Raw genomic sequence first — 22,808 nt, 5'->3', positions numbered from 1 at the left:
TAAGCGCGTTAACCTCAGGAGAATATTAAATTAAATTATTAAAGAAATAAATCAAAATTCAAATGCATAGAAATGACTTCTAAAATTACAATTTAATTTAAAAAAAATTACAATTTAACGTTAATCATTCAGCAATTTAAACAGCGAAAGCATTACACAAAAGTGAATATAATTTATAAAACATAGCTTGATCTCTGGGACAGCTGTCAATAAAATCGCGCCTATGAAGTTCAGAATTTAACAGTGCAGACAATCGTACCAGTCAATGTCATACTTTATGGGCATGCTGAGCTAATTAATGATGAGCGATTAATCATCGTGTCCACAGACTATAAACTATCGATATTTTGTATAAAACTTAATTCAAAATTAATTTATCATTTAATTGAAAAAAATAACATTATTGAATATTTAAAAAAAAAATAACATTATTTACAATAGTGAGTAAATAAAATCTAAATTCTAACCTACTCGTAATATTCCTTCCGACAACTTTGGGGTTCGAGAGAAGTTTGGTCGCGGCGTGTCTTCTTCAAAAAGATGGCGCCAACGCACCGCCATATTGTTTGATATGACCCATTCGGCCATTCTCCTCAGTACGAGTGCTAACGCCTTGTATACGCTACGTGTTTTCCGTTCTCATCACTTTGTTTTTGTTACTATTGCTGTTAATTTGTTAACTTTAGTTATTTTTGTTAGTTTCTTTGTTGTTATTGTTTGTTTTTGTGGAGGTTTTTGGCATAATACCAAAGAGAACGAAGAAAACTGTTTTGAACAGTCAAAGTCGTGAGCTTATGATTCGCTTGCGTTTGCTTGATTTTGAGCGAGAAAACCAAAATGGTGGACCGCTATTACCCATGGCAAAAGTTTGTGACAGAGTTGCAGATGCTCTTGGCATTGGACTTGCGACAGTAATTCGCATCAGTAAAGAAAAATATGACGAATCTTCAACCGCAGTATTGATTGAAGACGAGGAAAAAAAGCTTTCAACGCCAAATAAAAAAAGAAGAAAGGCTGCTCCTGTCACAAAAATTGACGACTTTGTCGCCGTTGCGATTCGCAATCATGTATAAGGTTATTATACACGGGGCGAATTACCTACATTAAAAAAACTGGCGGTGTCCCTAAAAGACGCAGACTTGTTTAAAGGAAGCTTGCCGTCACTATCGAAGATTTTGAAAAATATTGGATTTTCCTATAAAAAAGTGACAAAAGAAAAATTATAATGGAACGAACCGACATTGCTCTTGCTCGAGTGAATTTTCTCCGGAAAGTCAAAAAAATTACAAATTGGGACAAAGTTGTCTTTCTAGACGAGACATGGCTAAACGCCAATCATACCGTATCCAAAGCTTGGACCGATGATACGACACAATCGACCACCAAAGTACCCGAAGGCAAAGGTCAAAGACTAATAATAACTCATGCTGGGACGTCATCTGGTTTTGTGCCTAATTGCCTATTGGCATTCAAATCTATGAAGACCAATGAATACCATGAAGAAATGAATTTTGAAAAATTTAAAGAGTTGTTTTTAAAATTATTAGATAATTTGAAGGAGCCATATTATATAATTATGGATAACGCCCCATATCACTCGGTCCAAAAGCACAAACCACCAACTTCGGCAAACAGGAAGTTAGAAATAATTGCATGGCTTCAAGAAAAAGGAATAGAGGCCAATGAAACAATGCTTAAAAACGAATTATTGAGACTCGTTGGTCTGCACAAACCCAGCACACCAACGTATGTCTTAGATGACATAGCCCAAGAAAAGGGTCATAACGTCATAAGACTGCCTCCATATCACTGCCAGTATAATCCGATCGAGCTTATCTGGGCCCAAGTAAAAGGTTTGTTTGCTCGAATTTCAGTTAGACAGGTTCTATATGTATTAACTCCTGTATAATTTATGATATTAAAATATGTTTTTCTTTTAAGGTTACGCTGCTAGATCTAACACAACACCACCTTTTACGGCAAATAAAATGCTGCAGTTACTAAACACTGCGGTTGAAAATGTAGCTGCAGAAGATTGGAAACAGGTAGTTACCAAATGCAGAAAATTAATGGAAGAAGATTGGGAGCGGGACGTTCGATTTGATAATATTTGCGACCAAGAGTTCATTATAAATTTAAAAGATTGCTCTAGCGATTTTGAAAGTGATTCGGAAATTGATTTGGGGTGTACTCCTTTGGAATAAATAAATGTATGTTTTAAAATATTTGTGTCATTTTATTAAGTACCCATTATAATTATGGCATCGATAAGTAAGAAACGCCGAAAATTACTATCGATATTTTTTTCTGTATCATAACAACCCTAGGAATGTCAGTTTAACAAATGTCGCAGAGATCAAGCTATGTTTTATAAGGTATAGTAACTAAACAGGTACTTACGTCAAGAAGTTATAAAACAGATAATCAATACAGTAAGAAAAAATAATAAATAAATAACATATTTTTTTAACTATACTATTTATTTATTTTATTAATAATAATTATTTATCTTAAGAAGCCGACCGATGGCGGGATAACCATCCAACTGCTGGCTTTGAAATACACAGGCCGAAGACGGGCAGCAGCGTCTTCGGTGCGACAAAGCCAGTACTGCGGTCACCAACCCGCCTGCCCAGCGTGGTGACTATGGGCAAAACACATGAGTTCACGTTATTTGTGGCGTAAACTTGTGGAGGCCTATGTCCAGCAGTGGACTGTATAGGCTGTAATGATGATTTATTTATTGTGCTAAGAAAAATATATGTATATTTTTTTATGTTTTTTTCTTATATTTTATACATTAAAAGATTTTACATATATGTCGCCGCGGACGCTAATCAGACTTCAATAGACAATTTCGACTAAAATTATAAAAAATATTTTTTTTTTTATCAAAAGCCCGTGGACGTATTTTCACTGAATGTAACAAAAAATCACCACACCCAGCTTAACTAGAAGTTTAAGGACAGTTTTCCCACTAAAAACAGTAATTGCTCTCAGATATGACAACAACCATGACAGACGGTTTGCATGCTTTGGACACTCATTTTTCTACCTTCAAACAAACACTTAGAATAGAAAAAACTATTACGTAGTATTAATGTCAACATCCATCCCAAGTGGAAATAGAATCAATTGTCGTTAGTGGAACTTTCCCGCCACTAACCCAAAACAATAGTCGCAATTGTATTATTAATTGCTAGATATTTTAGGAATATGCATGTATCAATAAATACATTGGCACTAATTGTACATCAAACTGTCTGTTATTTTCTGGTCCAGTAATTAAAGCTGATGCTTCATTGGGTGCTTAAATTGGGACATTATTAATACGTTTTGTTATCATAAAATCATTTTGAAATCTCCTTGTTTTCAGTAAATCTTCTTCAAAATCAAGGATACCCTCAATTCAGATTATTTTGTATTTTATTGCTGATAATGATATCTGAATCGATCAATTATATAGATATATGGCTTATATGAAATGGATTATATGAATTATATGGAGGTTATTTTTTAGGTTACTCCTTGAAAAGTCAAGTTGCTTTAACTGAGTTAGGGCATAGGAGGAAATATTCTGCTCAAAATTTGGAATAGTCTGACAGGGGAAGTACCTCGACCTTACAGAAGATCACAGCTAAATAATACTGCTTTCAAACAGTGTTGTGTTCTTGTGATGAGTAAGGTGACCAGACCTCGTGGGGGGAATGGGGTTGGGCGTCTATAGACTGTGGTAATCGTTTAAAATCAGGTGAGCCGTACTCTCGTTTGCCGACCTTGTTTTATATATAAAAAAAATCTTCAACGAACGCTTAAACCAAACTATGTCTGGTATTCAAAACATTTTACTTTATATTTTCATGTCAATTTTTTTTTTTTTGTTAATTTTGTTTCTACGTTAAGAATGTCAATTACAACGGCAAAGGGTCTAATTACTCGAGGAAAAGATAAAAGTACACAGAAAGGATCCGCTTCGTCTAATTCACCCCACGCTTTCTCGCGAGGGTAACAATGATTTATTTAGTTAATTACGTTGCGTCGTTAACTTTTTTTTTTGCTACGTTTTGACGTTTAATTTTTTTATGTATGTTTTATATGTTTCTTTGTTTTAACATTGATTATGATGTAATCAGAATGTTTACTAGAATTTAGATCTTAAACGAAAGTTTGCAGAGTTTTTATTTAAGTACTTCTTAAAAATAGAAAAATAAATGCTATCTTGAACAAAATTCAAATACAAGAGTTTCAATTTAATCACAATGAATATCGATTTTTGTATTTTATTATTTTTGTTATTTTGTATTTATCGATGTTTGTTCCTACAACGGGCGAGTTTTTTTATTCCAAAAATGATAAACAGGCATACTGTTTGCTTGATGGTTAGCGGTTACCGTAGCCAATGAACTCCGGCAACATCAGAAGCATTGCAAGCGCTTTGCCGACGCGACCCGCCAACCTCCCCAAGACCTGTAGTCTCCTGACTCACCAATACAATACTGCTTGAGAGTAGTGTTATTTGGATGTGATTTTATGTAACGTTGAAGAACTTCCATAGTCAGACTGTTTCATATTAGAATTCTTGCTATGCTCTAAGACTGTGTTTATGTTCAATTTTTAACTAAACTAGCGCATTATAGCGTAATGCTAGTGGTCACCTGCTTGTCTTAAATAAGTGAAAAAATATATGTCTTATTAAATACTAGCTGACTCGGCAAACGTTGTCTTGCTGCTAAACGCTATTTAAAAATAGGGTTTGGTGGTAGAAGGTTGAAAATTAAGGGTTGTATGTATTTTTTAACGCCAAATCATAATAAAATAAAAAAAATCTAAAAAGTAAAATAATTAGGGGTGGACTACCCTTAACATTTAGGTGGATGAAAAATAGATGTTGTTCGATTCTCAGACCTACCCAATATGCACACAAAATTTCATGAGAACCGGTCAAACCGTTTCAGAGGAGTTTAACTACAAACGATTTTAACAAGAATACATAATGTTTACGATACGATACGTTTCAGTTTGTAACATCCTACTGCTGAGCATAGGCCTCTTTCTCTGTGTAGAAGAAGGATTGGAGCTTAATCCACCAAGCTGCTCCACTGAGGATTGGCGGATATGTTCCATACAGTACTATGAGTAGCCATTGCTATTAGGTATTTATGATAACAACTGGTACCGACGGCATAACACGCTCTCCGAGGTACAGTGAGGAGATCCACAAGGACACCCAAACAGGAAAGAAATACCGTCCCAAACGGGAATCGAACCCGTAAACCGTTTTAGGCGACTATACGAACCACTACACCAGAGCGGTTGTTAAAATGTTTACACTGAAGTAACATTTTTTATACATTTAATGAATAACTCTTCAAATGTGAAGCTATTAAAAACCGGTAAAAGGTGCAAAGGATCTATTAAGCCTCGTCACCAGACCAATACGTGAGGAATTACAGCTTTGCGGTTAATTTGATGGGGCGATATTAATTTATGTTCGACTTAATATCGACAATTAGCCAAACGAGGTTTAACTTTTGTGTTACAAATTGTGAAACAATTCACATCAGTATCGATGTTTCTTGATTGATTAATACTGGTTTACTCCGTACCTTTAAGTTTTACGTCTATAATTAATAACGTAAAATACGTTAGTTGTCAAATGATATTTGTGTAAGTTTGGTTACATTTATTTTTTATCTAGGTCATGTCCGTGACTTTGATTAATTTCTCTAAGTCTATCTTAATTGATATTATTATATGTTTTAACAATTTGTTTATTTATTTAAACACCTGCATCTTAGAATATATTTGTGTTACTGAATTGGTATATTTTTTGTGAAGAAATATTGTCTTCAATTTACAAATAATTGTGATTGCTAACAAACAAAAAAAAAAACGACTTCAATTACATTGACAAGTAATAAAATGTCAGTAGACGAAGAAACCCGCCTGCCCAGCGTGGTGACTATCGGAAAAACACACGAGTTCACGCCTTTTTTAGCGCGAACTTGTGTAGGTCTATGTCCAGCAGTAGATTGCGATAGGCTGCACTAGGACATGGACTACGATACCCAGAGAAATCGAGGGAAACCCTCGGAAATTTCTCTGGGTATCGTAGTCCATGTAGGTTATAAAAAAATAATACAGTCTAATCTCACAAAATAATAAAGGTGAAATAAAGTCAATTTGTTAGTTGAAGTTTTAGAAATATAATTTCGTCTGCCAGTCTCTAACTGCGAGAAAATGTACAACATATGTTTAGTATTTATCAATAAAATCGTGTTAGTTAAACTTTCTAAACTATGTTGTAATTTTAATGATGGCCGCGATCTTGTAAGATACAATAATAATGTAATATTGTCAAGAAACAATTTATAAAACTTTTAATTAAATTAAAAAATATGATCAGTTAACATCCAATCAATAAATTATTAACTATTTAGAAGATATTTGACCAGGTGTTGGTCATCCGTAACAGATCTTTGTATAGGCTAACAAAGATCTGTTATCCTGGTCTTTTATCCTGATTTGAGCGTTTGTGTTTTTTTTCTGGAACTCTAACATAGGATATATTATAAGGAAACTTCACGGAATTTTTGTTGAAGCTTTTGATAAAAAGCTCTAGTAAATATATTTTCTTTAAATTTTTATTGTTTGTTTCCTATTTTCCGTCGGCTTAATATGCAAATGTTGATGTTTACATACGTCAACGCGTGGTATCTAGCTTTGCATACTAACACTTTGCTATTACGTTAGGACGCTCATGTTTTAAGGTCTATATTCGAAAATCGACTCGTTTTTATATCAAGTAACCGAGCATGTATGATTTTACCCTTTTATAGTCTATGGCTATGATTTTTAAGTAAAATGGACAGTTACCACGTTAATTGTTGGTAATTTTGAATTGCTAATAATTTGCCACTATTTTAAGAATCATTGTCGAGGATGTACTCTTTGTGAAAATCTTAATGGAGTCGAAACACTTTTCAGTGTAAAGTTACGATGTACTCTGTAATGCTTCGCGTCATATAACATAGTTGTTTACATCCTCTTTGCGAGGGTCAAAGCTTTATTGGGGGTAGTTCGCGTTAGTTTATGTGACATAAAGGGCAAACCTACTGTTATACAGTTGACAAGACGACCATCACGGTTTCACTTTTACTCTGTTAACTGTCAGATTTATTGAGATATTTATGGTAGCTGCTTTGATTTTCTGAGTCATAGCGCAATGTTATCAAGACCATTTTACTTCCTTGAAATGCGGTTTTATAATACTGAAAGAATAATTAAAATCAGTGTTGTACTTTTAGAGTATGTTGGTAACAATAATAGGATTCTGTGGATATTGAGAGTGTCTATGTATTAATATTTAGACTCCCTGTTGTTTACTAGGAACAAACAACAACTGTAATATAATGTAATCAAATCATCCATTAACAAAATATAAAAAAAAAAGTGTGCATTAGACCACACGACTGAAGTAAAATTTCTGCACAATAGGCCTGCACTCTGTCTTAGATATACGAAACGTAACTGGCTATGAGAGAAAAAGAGAGAAAATGTGTGCTCGCATCTCTCTTTCTTGCTCCGTTCACCTCGCCATATCACACTTTTCGTAACTTAAAGTTTTTCTTTAAAAAGTTTTTATTTAAGATTTGATTTAACTGTTTACAATAAAAACAAATTAAATAGTACTTACTCAATGTATGATAATTTAATGACGAAACAAGTAAAACAGCCCTTACTAATCGTTTGATGAATGTTGAATGCCTACAAAAAATTGTGAAAAAGGTTGAAAAAAATCATCATTCATCATTATCATCATCATTACAGCCTATACAGTCCACTGCTGGACATAGGCCTCCACAAGTTTACGCCAAAAATAACGTGAACTCATGTGTTTTGCCCATAGTCACCACGCTGGGCGGTGGGTTGGTGACCGCAGGGCTGGCTTTGTCGCACCGAAGACGCTGGTGCCCGTCTTCGGCCTGTATAATTCAAAGCCAGCAGTTGGATGGACGTAAGAGGCGACTAAAGGATAACACAGTTCCGCTACCACCTTGGAACTTAAAAAGCCGACCGGTGGCGGGATAACCATCCAACTGCTGAAAAAAATATTATAAGTTTTTTACTGAGTTGTGAATCGCGTTGGAAAAATTCATCTCATTAATATAAAATATTAACAATGATTATTATTTGTAGTAATATTACGTAATACTTATCATTAATTGCTTGAAATTTAAGGAATATTCTTAGAATATCTGACAGTAAATCTATATACGAGTATACTGAATGTCTATCCGCCTATTATTTTCTCATCTAGTAATTATATTTAATATTTTATGGGTGACTAAATTGGGTTATCAGAAGCGATAAGGGTTCGTAGTACACTCATTGTTTCTTCCCTGTTCTCTTTTATTTGACTTCAAAACAAAGGAGGCTCTCAATTATAAAAGTTTTTTGTTTCTAAACTTTTAATAAGTATGGTCTTAAATTTTGTACTAATATTTTAAAGTTAACTGTTGTGTTTTTTTTTTTAATTCTCGACGCAAAAACAGATGTGTTAAATTCTCTAATGTTGTGGGCTCTAATATCTTTTTGCGTGTCTGTAGCATCTTAACTATGAAGCGGCTTTACGTATAATTGTATTTGCTTGGTAACGGAAAGAAATCGACTTAAATAACATGGACCTGTAATACGACGTAGGTAGCCTAAAAAATATTAATTTCTTCAGAGAAGAACCGACAAGAAACTCCGCCGTCACTCTTTTTTAAAAAAATAATTGTTTTTTAATATTTAAATTAAAATTTATTTAGTAAATAGTGATTAGGTTATCCTTATTAGAATTATCCTACGTCGCAGGTATTAGTGAAACCTGCTTGATTCAAGAATTCTGAAACGTCATCCACAAAACTTTAGTATTAACAAGCTCGTTCACGCAGTTTGTAGTATATCTGCTTTCAACTAAATCTACTTTTACTGCATAAAAAATAAGATATTTATATGTTAGCTGGTTATTTTCTAAAACACATGCATTAGGGAACCTATCTTAGGAACAAATGACTGTGTTTGTATATATCTTTAAAACTGCGCAACGGATTTTGATTCGGTTTTCTTTCGTAAATAGAGTGATTCCAGAGGAAGATTTATATGTATAATATATTTATAATATAGTAAAGGGACACTGATAGTGTTTTGCAACCGTGCAAAGCCAGGGCGGGTCGCTAGTTACGCATATTTATTACTTATTTATACACAAGATGATACATTTTAACTACGTTACGATACTAACAGTAATTTTACCACAAAGATACTTCTAAAAACTATTTTGTAATCCATTATACAAACATTCCTATTGAAAGCGTCGTAAAACCATTTACAATTTCACTCTACGTGCGCTTTTTAGCTCACACTAATCCAAAAAGTTCCAGATCTTTTGTTAAAGCAATATTTGCCATACATCAAAAGGTTTACCCTCCGAATGAGGCTATTAAAACAAGAAGCAAAAGCTTCATTAAGTCTGGTCACTGGACCAATACGTGAGAGAAATAACAAAGCTGTTGTTATCATGAGGTACGATGTTTGTGTGACCGAGAAAATAGTGATATTGAAACGTTATATCGTTACCATATCGGTGTTATCTCGTTTTTTTATATTTAAATGAAATTTAATGATTTTTGTATTAAAATCTGAAAAAAAATGAATACCGAGAGAAATAAATAAATCATGGAGTTTAAATTGTTTTCTTAACATTTTATGTCACAATGACATGCCTTTCATGTTTAACAAAAATACTTTTATAGCGTTCATTAACAAAGAAAACTAAAACTTTTTAATTTTATAGAAAAAAGGAACATACGAGTATATGTATTTGTTTTTGTAATTATAAGTTATCATAACTTCTCTCAACATACAACAACATGGCTCGTATTATGTTAAACTTTTGTCATAATGATGTACATTTTTATCGTTGGTCCTAATAAACGCCTCAGTTTATAAAATTAGATTTTTTCTAATATAATTATGACGGTAAACAAGCATACGGCTTACCTGGTAGTTAGCAATTACCGTAGCTTATAGACGCCTGCAACAGCAGAAGCGTCTCAAACATGTTGCCGACCCTACGCCCAAACCAGGAATTCTGGTTACCTTACTCACCACAGGGACACAGCACTGATTGAAAGTAAGATTATTTAGCTGCGATCTTCTGTAAGTTCTTGTAAGTTGTACTTTCCAGTCAGGTTGCTCCAGATTTTGAGCAGGAAATTTACTGCTGTGCCCTACCATGGTTAAAGAAATTTATAAAATTGGAAAAATATGACCTGTTATCAACACACAAATGGATTACCAGCTCTTTGTAAGATAAAATCCACTTAATAGGGTTTTTGTTGAGGCTTTTGATATAACGTCCGATGGTCGTGTGGCGAGAGTTATGAATTATTCAGAGACGTAGTCGATTTATGAAATTGTTTTCTATGATTTTTCTTGTTTAGCTTCTTATATTCTGACAACTGTTTGCTCGACTACCGTTTTAATTATCGTGATGGATTCCGTCCATCAATTCGTACATAGGTTTTGTTTAATATTGTTTAATAATTATATTTTTTTCTTAATTTTCTTTTATCTAAAGTAAGTCCAAAAATAATGCGCAGACAAAAAAGAATTGTCTTATTTAAGGATTAAGGATTATTTTTTAAATTTTGTTTATTTATCTCATTTTTTTAACATAAATATCTAACATTTACATTCATTAAAACTAAAAACAACGGTAATTTATAATTGAAAATTTTATTAATATGTTAAAAATGTGTTTTCAAATAAAATTATATTAATATTTAAAATAGCTTCAGACAAATGTTAACACAAAAGAAGCCCAATATTCTCAGAGAAAATAACAAACAAGAAAAAACAAACATCGATATGGCTGCATCCGCTCCTATTTCCGTCTTGTTTAATACTGATTTTATAAAATTTCTCCATTTATATGAGATTGTAATAAGTTATATTACAGACTCCGTCATAAATGCATGTTATGATAACGTACGTGTTCACATGTTACTAGTGACGTAGAGTAGTGGTGGTGCAGAAACTTGTATCTTTCTGAGTTTTTATTATGATTATGAAAATATATATCAATTATTTCGTTCTCTCTTAAATTGTTTATTTCCAATTATATATTTGTGTAGATCACATAGCTCATATAATTAACAAGTTGTTGTAGCAGTCATTTGTATTCCAAGACCGATATCCTCTGAAGTTGAATGCGTTCTAGAGGAGAGAATGTGTGCTGGTTAAGTGTCGGACGCCTACCGGCTGAGAACTGCAATAGGCTGTAACGGAATCATACAGAGTATAAAAGCATAGCTTTATATTGGTCGTTTAAGATCTTTTTTGCTGGGACCATTGAGTGAAATAACTATATTTACCTCATTTAGTTGATATTATGTTGAGATCAAGGTTTTAAGCCTGTGTCGAAGTAATTGACCCATTTTTATTGCATATATCCAATTTATTCTTAAACTGATATTCAAGCCTGCACACTTATTTTCTTAGAGTAAACTAACTGACCCCGCAAACGTTGTTTTGCCATATATGTTATTAACCCCCTTAATCCCCCCCGCTTATAACTTAGAGGTATGAAAAATAGATTTTGGTCGATTCTCAGACTTAACCGATATGCACCCAAAATTCCAGCCATTTCGGATGAGTTTGGTATCTTGTTGTGACACGAGAATTTTATATATTAAATAAATAAAGCCATGATCATAATTACTAAGTGTAAAATAAAACACTCGCCGACTCTGTATTTAGCATACTCTGTGTCTTGAATGGGTATTAAATCGAGCGAACCCTCAAAGGCAATATTGCGACTTTGTGGCGCATTTATTAAACGTCCAGGTGCAAGCCTCGATATTAAAACTTTACAATGTATTTTACTTTGACTTATCATTATTTCCAACGTATCACGCACGAGACAAAGTACAAATTAAACTGACGACATGCTTATAATAACACGGAAGTAGGATTACCGGAAGCCTTTATAGGATACGTGATCAAAATTTTAATGGAATTTTTAATGTCCTTATAAATAAAGAAGTTACTACTAGGGTAGCAAACAAGTACGGTTACCGTGTGGTAAACGGATATCGTAGTATCGTGCATAGTAAGTGCATTACCGGACCTAGCTCCGATCCTAAAAGCTTCCGAGGCAATAACAGACAGAAAAGGTAACAAACGCGCGTACGGTTCACTTGATCGTCAAGTATCGAAAGCGCATTCCCGAACATATGTACTAACATATGTATGAACCCATTTACGGGTGATATCCAGGATGCCCGGGTAGGCAGTCCTAGACCGTATGTCGGCTTCAGCACTTGGGGGTGCAATACTGACCAAAACCCCTGGGGGAGTCTTCAGCCGCTTTAATTGAAGGGTCCCGGATCTGCAGCCAACAGGATCTCTCCAGCGATAAGTTGGCCTCGGCGAAAAGGCCAGACTTCTCCTCCAAACATATGTGCGTCTGACCTAACCCACGAGCTCTGACTATTTCACTTACCTATAGAGGTATACAGCACTATTTGAGAGCAGTATTATGTGGCTGTGATGTGTGTATGTGTGTGTGTGTAACGAGTTATAAGGGCGATGTCAACAAGTGTCAACAAAATTGGTACCGTAGTGATCACAAATTGTCTTCCAGTTCCTGTCGACTTCTACCAAATACATAGTCACAAATGATAAAATTATTCTCATTAATGTATTTATGAATACAAGCATGTGAAAATATTTAGTTTATTTTAGTTTGTAGTTTTTAATATTAGGTTACTCTTTGACTACTAATATTTGACTTTCATTTCGTAAAGGTCATGTGATCACCTTTACAAGCTTGTTTATTTAGGAAGGTTGCTAATACAAAAAATAAATACAATACTACAAAAAATCTAATACGTAAATCAGCAATCAAAGAAAGGAAATATAAAAAAACTTTACCTTTATACTACTTCGTACTGCAATGGTTTCTTTTCGTTAATTTTTTGATTTTTATTAATTTTCTTCAAAATAATCTTCGTCGTGACATTAATGAACACAAAAAAAATTTAGAAAATTTATTGCAGTCAAACATTATGCACGTACACGTCTTGGCGATTGATTTTATTGATAAAACTAGCTGCTGCCCGCGACGTCGTCTGCGTGAACGCTATACAGCACCAAAAATACCTACGATTATACCTTTTACAATAACATTCATTCACCCGTTTCTTCTTTACATTTCATATCTACAGAAAAATCTCATAGATGGCGCTGCTTTAAAATTGTCTTGTCTACTTCATCATTACAGCCTACTTATATTCATTTAATTATGTTTATCGGCTTAGTTACTTATATTGAGTGATTTTTATAGTGCGAAGCTAGCTTATATAGCATGGTTATTAACATAATAACAACAACATTCAAATATGCGTCGTTAGATTACACGTTGTTACAGAATGCGTTGAGGAAATAAAGGTTCACTGCTCATTCCTGGTAGGTGACAGCATGATAATGTGTAGCCTATATGTTGACTCGACTTCTTAATAATATTCGTGCCAAATTTGAAGTAAATCCTTGCGGTACTTTTTGAGTTTATCCCGGACATACATACAGACAAACAGACAAAAATTCTAAAAACTATATTTTTAGCTTTGGTATCGATTGTAAATAACACACCAAGTATTCTCTTAAAAAAATATTCAATGTACAGTTTTGACTTTCCTATAATTTTATTATATGTATATAGAAAAACATGTAAATATTTACTATAAAACATCATGTATTTACATAAAAGCGTAATAACCTTTCTTTTAAAGGTTTACGTAAACTCTTTAAAAGAACGCTTTCATATAACGAAGCCGTCATTTGTTACTGTCTGTAAGTTAACCGGGAAGACTTTAAAACGCTACCAACAGGAGTTTAAAATATAACGAGAAGTAAACCGCTATTCGCAAGTTGTATTTAAGCCAAGTTTTAAGTACGATTTATCATATTTATTTCTTTTTTAAATGTATTTTATAAGCTACGCGTAGTTTTGCTTTTGGCGTTTGATTTGGCCGTGAAATATTCTAGTCGTAATTTAGAATTTTCTTTTTGAACATTGAATGTTTTTACGTAAAATATTTAATTTTAAGATTAGACTAAAAAAGATAATAAAATATTTTTGTAAAATTATGTTACAATACATTAAACATATGACAAACTTAAGATAATATAACGGTTTTGTTCAGCCTAATTTAGAAAAAAAAAAAACAGAGCAATAGGTAGCGGTCGCGGGTTCAACCTTCGCACATGACAAATATTTGTATCGGACATATAGATGTGTGTTGTAGTTGTGGTTTCTGGACCCCCGATACAGTAGATAACTCTACTGGAGCCATTCAGATTCAAGCGTTTATTTATTATATCAATCTTCTACAAATATAATTAATTATATTTGTTTAAAAGATTTTAAAATACATTTCAACCATAATAAATCTAAATGCCAACGAAAAATCCCCACAAACAATTTCAAAACTGTACACAAAGTATTTCAAACTGAATTACAAGAATGTACCAAAACTTTTCCTAATATTCATCGATAATAATACCGTGTATACCACTAGAGAACCAGAAATTGTAGTACATGTTAAACGATACATGAAACTGAGCCTAAATTTAAAGGGTACTTGTTGCACGTCTGGCTCCACGCCAGCTATAGAAATAAATCCAATATCATTTCACGGAAATTGTTAAAACGTTTACTGTACGTTGGGGATAAGTCATTATTTTATATCGCGCTGTATCAGTATTTAACTTCGTTTCGGATCTATTGAAATTTATGTATTGTGGTCGGTTTTATCTGGATCGCATTAAACTTTTTTATTTATTGCTCTGATTTTATTTATATTTTCAATTATTGAGGCTTTCCTTTTGTTATGGGACACGATGCCAAAAATTATATATAATCTATTTTTTTTTGTATTTACCATACCTATAGAATATACTTATGAACAATATACATATGTAACGAAACTATTATACATGTCGGCGCGAAACTGCGTATTTAAGAAAAACACGTGGTCGGAAATGTTTATTTTAATTAATTTATTCTGACATTCGTGACGTCAGCAACGCTTACGTCATGTTTTTTAAAAACGGCCTGGGTCAATCTTCTTCATCATATATAAATTATATATAAATTATAATAAAAAAAAATCTAGAAAATTACATTGTCATTTTTTTTGTATGCAACTTACGTGAATAAAAGAATTTTGAAATGCCCTTGAATCGCTAGCTCAAGTTAGTACACTAGAAAGTTTAAAACGCTGTTACATGTTGATATTAATATTTGAAGTTTAAACTGAGTTTGTAACAATAAGCTCGTTGGCTTTAAACCAAACATTCCTTACTATGTCCATAGTATACTTAAAAAAAATTAAGCATTTGAGCATTTGGATTATGCTCCAATCCTTCTCCTATATGGAAGTAGGTACATCTTCATATTATTGAATTTATTAATTACAATATAATAACAGATTTTGATATGGATATTTAATTTCCAAAGCATACAACTTTAGCTAGAAGACTGATAAAACATTCTATAAGTATGTATGCATGTACGTGGGTATATATGTATATATGTCACTATGTATGTATGCATTTATGTATGTATGTATGTATGTATATGTTTAATAATTTGAATATTTATAATAAATTTGTTGTAACTTGTACACCTATTCTGACGCTAGACCATTTCCTTGACCTAAGGTTGCCTGGATAGATCGCTTTTTAGCGACAAGGCCACCATTTGTACCTAATGAATATATTGTTAATTCTTTCTTTGCTATGTATCTGTTGTTCTGTTTTTGGTGTACAATAAAGCGTATTATTATTATTATTATTATATTATTTGATCAATAAAATAAAGAATAACGTTAAAATGTTTTTTATTTTCCTTTGCTCTATGGCGCCATTCTGCGGTAATTACGAGAAAAGTCAAACGAAATAATTAATAGCAAAGTACAGTGTATTTATTTTTATTTGTTACATTAAAAATATAAATATTACGGATAATAATTATTATAATATTATTATAATAATTAACTATAAATAATATTTTTTATTAAAATAATATTCGCTTAGTTTTATGGTTTAAATCTAAAGTTAGAGATCTTATAGCAATTTATACCTACTTACTATTTTATTTAAATATAATTTAAAAAAATCAAATATATGTAGGAAAAATTTCTCAGAATATATGTCGCAGTATCTTGTTTATTTTTCTGTATTTACAACACAAAAAAGAATAATTGTGTTTGCTGGCAAACGAAAAAAAAACCAACTTCAATTACATCGACAAGTATATCCGCATTATCAAAGATTACTCCAAAAATTGTAATCAGATCTCAATGAAATTTAAATGTGACCACATGATAAACATCGACTTTCGATTAAATTAAAAATCATGAAAATTGATCGATCGGATTTTCGAGGGTTTGCCTCGATTTCTCTGGGATCATATATCTATCATCAGATCCTGATTTCCTTATATCTTCTTTCCAACAAAAGAATAATTATCGACGAAGTTATCCCCGAACATACGTTATATATATATATATATATATATATATATATATATATAGGTATATAAGGTCGAATTAAGTAGCCTCCTCCTTTTTTGAAGTCGGTTAAAAAACGAATGTGCTTTAAACCACGCGACTGAAGTAAAACTTTTGCACAATAGGCCTCTACTATGTCTTAGATATACTAAACGAGCTACGCTATGAGAGAAAAAGAGAAAGAATAGTATCTCTCTTGCTCCGTTCGCCTCGCCCGATCACACTTTCCGTAACGCTCTCGTCACGCACCAGCTTACTCCCCAAGTCAAGCGTGCGTAAAGATTTTTTACTTCAAAAAAAATCTGACATGGTGTAACATACATTTATAACAGTACATACACAACATAATTTTTTCAATATCTGTATTTCAATAAGAAATAACAAACATTTCCGTAATGAAATTTCGAAACGTTGAAAGCATTACGTTCGAAATTTAAACTAAGGGCCGTCAACGAACAAAGCGTTGCTAATTATCGAGTCTAGTCATTAGTTTGGAACTCGTTATCTTTGCATAATGAAAAATATGCTGAATACGTCTTCAGTGCAAAGACTCGGAAGATATATTTGTTTTCCGTTCGAGGGAAACGTGAAAATATCTTGAACAGAGGCTGAGACTAGAATGGACGACCAGTTTACTAAATATATATTTTATTTTAGGTATACCGGCCGTCTATATATTAATTTAATTAATTTAAATCTGATGATAATAAATAAATAAATAAACAAACGCTTAACACTCAACGGCCCCCAGTAGGATTTACTCCTGGGTCCGGAAACACACACAATACAACTAGCACAAACGCCCAGACCACGACAAACATCTATATGGCCAGGACAAATGTCTGTCGTGAGCGGGGATCGAACCCGCGACCGCCAGCGCAACAGCCAGTGCTGTGACCGCTGGATCAACGCGTCGACAAATATATATTTCATTTAATTACAAATATATTTATGACAATTGAAATGAAAATATGCTCGCATCTCTTTTACTTTGTTTGCCTCGCCCGATCACAGTGTTCGTAACGCTCTCGCTACGCATTCTCCAGCTTACTCCCCAAGTCAAGGGCGTGTAAAGAAATTTTACTTCAAAAACTTAATAAATCGGAGATTATCACTCAAAAAAAACTACACTTAAAAATAATCGTACTTCAGAACATATCAGTTTTAAATCCAGAACGAGAACCAAAAGTTTCATATGAAACATGATAAAGTTTCGTTAAACTCATTGCGGCACGTGCTTTAAGGAATTATAACTGCGAGGAATTTCTAACTTATACTGAAATTTATTGTTTCAACTCTAACCAGCAAGTTGCCTACCTTTTATACAATTTAATATTTGCGGATAGAGCAGTCATCTTAAGCTGAGCTGGTATTATGGTATTTAAAATTAATTTGTGTTCAAGTTTCCTAACTATGTTATATGTTACTTATATATTTGTGTACAAAATTAACAGATAATACAGTTAGTGACGAGTACGTGTCAAATGGGAACGTCTAATGATTAACTATTTATGTAAAAATAACTTTATTGTGCTGTGTGGCTACGGCACTAAAGAATTTAGCCACCCCCTCTCTTCCCGTGGGTGTCGTAAGAGGCGACTAAGAGATAACAAGGTTCCACAACCACCTTGGAACTTAAGAAGCCGACCGATGGCGGGATAACCATCCAACTGCTGGCTTTGAAATCCACAGGCCGAAGACGGGCAGCAGCGTCTTCGGTGTTACAAAGCTAGCCCTGCGGTCACCAACCCGCCTGCCCAGCGTGGTGACTATAGGCAAAACACATGAGTTCACGCCATTTTTGGCTCGAAATTGTGGAGGCCTATGTCCAGTAGTGGACTGCGATAGGCTGATGTGATGATGTGATGATTTAATTTTAATTTTGTCTATACAAATAGTGCAATTTTAAATTTACGAGTCTGTATTTTCAGAATTTTCAACGAATTTTATAATCACAATCTAAAAACACTCGATCGATTTCTGTAATTTTTGAAAATTTATCCTGTCCATTTATTTAGACATGCATAACGCAAAAGTATTGAGTTGGTTCTTATTAAAGGGCTTCCAAAATTCCATTCTTTAACGTGAAGTGACAGAGGTCAAAGCAACTGGCTGATGTGCTGGCGTTCGCAGGTTCGACTCTTACACATGACAAATGTTTGTATAAACCAAACAGTTGTTTATCGTTTTGTTGTTTTTAGTTGTTGATTGGAGAGCATGTTCGACATCCTGTCGAAGTCGCCGTATGTCCTACTCGAGGCCGCGTTTATTTCTAATTTATTTATAACTATAATATCGCTTCAGCCTGTAATATCCCACTACTGGGCATAGGCCTCTTTCCCCACGTAGGAGAAGGATCGGAGCTTAATCCACTACGCTGCTCCAATGCGGGTTGGCGGATATATTCCCTACTATGAGTAACGATCGCTATCAGGTGTACATGATAACAACCGGGACCGACGGCTTCACGTGCTCTCCGAGGCACGGTGGGGAGACCCACAAGGACTGCACAAACACCCAGACCACGGCAAACACCTGTATGGCCAATACAAATGTTTGTCATGTGCGGGGATCGAACCCGCAACCGCCAACGCAACAGGCACAATCCATGACTGTAACCGTTCCGCCAACGCGGCGTCAACTATAATAAGAATCTTAATTTTCATTCAAATTCAATTTTAAAGAATATCGTACAGGTTTAAATCTCGGTTTTGTACGTGCAATATACAACTTGTTGAAGTAAATTTTGAAAAGGAATATTACTCAGGCTCGAGAAATTACAAATTTACAAATTTATGTTATTAAATTGTAAGCTCGTTTCACGTTAAAATCAGTTACCTGTCAGACCCAGACTAAATAATAAGCGTACCTGAAAAACTGGCAAATTGTTAGGTAGAACAAGATATACACTTTTCCTTTTGCTATGTATAAAGTTCGACTAAAATTTCTTGAGTGGAAGCGAGAAAGATATATGTATGAAAGAGATAGATGAAAATTGTTACGAACAAAGGACAAATGAACTGACTAAAAAGGTTTTTATTATTTTTATTTTTATATTATTTTAATCTCTTATAAAGATGTTTCCCTCGTACCCAAGTTATTTTAATTAAAATTTATAAATCTTCTATGACTAAAAATATTTCTTGTTTATTTTTTATTTCAGAGTATTATACTCGTATTACTACACATATTCGCCCAACATAAATTCACTATTTCATTTAGAAGGCGACGCCAAGCGAAATTCAAAATTTTAGTGAATATTTTTTATTACCTTTGGGTGGCAAACATGTGTACATTCAGCTGCGTAAGCCGCTACCATAGCTTATAGAAGCTTGAATCACCAGCTTCAAAAGCACGTTGCCGATCTTACAACCAATACAATGCAATCACGAACTACATATGTCGACATTATTCACCACAGCAACAAAACACTATTTGAAAGCAATATTATTTGGTTGTGATTTTCTGTAAGCTTCTAGTACTTATTCAATCATGCTACTCCAGATTTTGAATACTTCTAGTAAACGTTTTAAACAGCTACATTAGTTCACAAATTACTAAATAATTGAGCGGATACATTTAATATTCCGCTCTAACGAAAACGGTCCAATAAATTGGGCGTTGTAAGCAAATGAATCACCCTTTCTATTTTCACGAAGAAATCTTAATTAAGCCGATGAAATTTATCGCTTGCATTTAAATACGCCTTCAGTCTCAGAGTCTTGTTGAAATCTTTTAAGTTTGTTACATTTTTAAAGTTTACGAAAGTTTAAATAAATGTCTTCTGTGTTTTAAAATGTAAAATGGTTTTGTTTTTCTTTTTTTTATTTCTTAGTATTAAAATGCTTATAGCAACTGATTAATTCGTTAGTGATTGTAGTTCAATCGATGTAAGTGAAAAATAGGTATATGTATATATTAAGACCATCCAGATGTTTTTTATGGTTTATTCAAAATCAGACCATTTTTGGTTTGAGTGTTTGTTTATATTTAACTAGTGGTCGAAATGTGCGCGTCTGTGTCGATTACACGAATTGTGCGTAATGTTTTTTTTTATTGATTTAATGTATTTTTGTGCAAAATTAAAAAAAATACTCTACTCTTTTTCTATATAAACTATAGGTATGTAAAATTTCATATTCCTCCGTCCACGCCATTTTCGTAAAAAGTGGTACAAAGTTGATGCTTAACGTGTTCTTTAAGACATTATTATATTTTATAACTGAAAGACAAGAATCATTTACCTTTAAAAACGTTATAAATATTATTTTCTTTAAATATGTACTTTGGGTTACGTCAGTTTTCTCTAGTTTATATGCCGCGTGATAGATGTCGCTACAGTACTCTGAAAGATTATATGTAAGGTACGAGTTTTAAAATACGTTAAGAGAAACATAACTTTTCCCATAAGACGGAGTTAAGTCTTGTTGAGCTTGAGAGTCATTAGTTTAAATGTTTAAAGGCGAAATAAGTTATTTTTCCTCAAAGTCGTCGAACTTTCTGGAAATTTTCCATCAGAACTGTTTCATTTTCGAGAAAGGGTTGAATTCGTCCGAGCATTAACGATATTTATTGTAAGCTTTCGTTGTTTGTGTAGGTAAAACTGTAAACCATTAATAACTTTATATTGAGGTAATCAATCAAAATATATTAGACTAGTAATCAAACAATCGTTTTAATGTAGGTAGTGCGAGTGTTTTCTTTACGTTTATACTCTGATTTATTTCAGTTCCGACATACATTTTACATATATTTCATACACATATTTTTGTGAATTTTTTCAATTCCATGAATTATTTAATAAGGTTATTCTATTAATGTTTGTTAATATTTTTAATTGATTTTTTTTGCTACCTTCACTTTTTAATAGTTGTTTTTATTGCGTATGTAATTTTTAACGTGTGCTAAGTATGTGTCACCTTGTGAGCAAATAAATATTTTAATTTCATTTCATGAGTCCTTTTAAAGCCTGCAAATGTATATTTAAAGACACAAAAATTCGCTGTCCTTAAAAGATGATAAATGATCGCATTTCACTGAGCAGTCCACAACGGCGACTGCTCCAGCGGCGGCGGATTTCATGGCGTATACTGCCGGCGTGGCAACACATATATGCATATTAAGTACACGTACAGTAACTACTGGTAATAAAAATGGGATTTGTATACTGGTAAAATTTGTTTTTGTAAAGCAAACTATTCAAGTTTAAATCAATCGCTAGCTTCATAAACTTCGGACGTTGTCAATGATTGATTGCTGTTAAAGAAAAGCGATACCCGATAATGAGCGATGGGTTGGGGGATGTGGGGAGGCTTAATTTAAAAACGGTTAAAATCTACTATTACTAATAATTTATTTATTTATACTTACTTTAATTAAAACAGTTCAAAACCAATAACATTCATTAAAGGTAAGTCTTTCACACTTCAAGCTCACAGAACTTCCGACAAACTGACAATATAGCCTTCCGTTCATCCGCAAAGAGATCACAGTCGGCGTATATGTGTATCCAGGAGAGCGTTAAGAGCAGTTAGAATATGGGGAATGGGCGAGTTAGTGCGTGCGACTGTGTATGCTGACTACACGCTAGCAGAGTTTCGTAGCGGCATGCGCACGAGTAAGCCGTGTTTTTATAACGCAGAGTGTTATCGCAGTCCTTTGTTTACGCGGTCGATGCAACTATTTTTTTTGCGCCTCGCCTCAGCGAGCGAGGTCCGACCCGTCCTACGGGCCGCCATGCAAATTGCTTACTTATTAGTAAGGCATTATGAATGAAAATGAGAATAACAATATGAATGTGGAGGACGTTGTTATTATAAACAAGCCGAGCAACGATATAATAAACGAAAAAATGTTAGCGACGGAGACAGGGGCGTATTATCAAGATGAAAACGGCGAACAAATGGAAAGATCATTTAAAAGAGTAAGAAATGAGAGTGAAAGTGAATGGATTACAGTTGAAAGAAAGGGTAAAAAATTTAAAGAAAGTGAAACAATTGAAATATATATATCACACACGGAAGTTATGCCAAAACAGTTTGCTTTTGCTAAAATTTTAAAAGAAAATAGTATTCAAGATATTATTAGAGTAAAATATATTAATCCATACAAAATAAGAGTAGATCTTATCAATGAAGTTAGTGCGGATAAGTTAAAGCATTGCCAAGTACTGTTAAATAAGGG

The 22,808-nt window shown here is 33.4% G+C and overlaps 1 protein-coding gene across 1 annotated transcript; it reads left to right on the top strand.

Annotated features, from left to right (window-relative positions):
• Window positions 1-1,573: 1,573 nt before the first annotated feature.
• On the top strand, window positions 1,574-2,204 carry LOC123654508. Its single transcript, XM_045590411.1, has 2 exons — window positions 1,574-1,853; window positions 1,942-2,204. Exons 1-2 carry the CDS (start codon window positions 1,577-1,579, stop codon window positions 2,202-2,204), a joined length of 540 nt encoding a protein of 179 aa, XP_045446367.1. The 5' UTR covers window positions 1,574-1,576.
• Window positions 2,205-22,808: the final 20,604 nt, after the last annotated feature.

Source organism: Melitaea cinxia, chromosome 1 (genome assembly GCF_905220565.1).
Source record: "Melitaea cinxia chromosome 1, ilMelCinx1.1, whole genome shotgun sequence".
NCBI lineage: Eukaryota > Metazoa > Arthropoda > Insecta > Lepidoptera > Nymphalidae > Melitaea > Melitaea cinxia.
The sequence above is the reverse complement of the archived record's forward strand: the minus strand, read 5'-3'. Positions and strand labels throughout refer to the sequence as shown.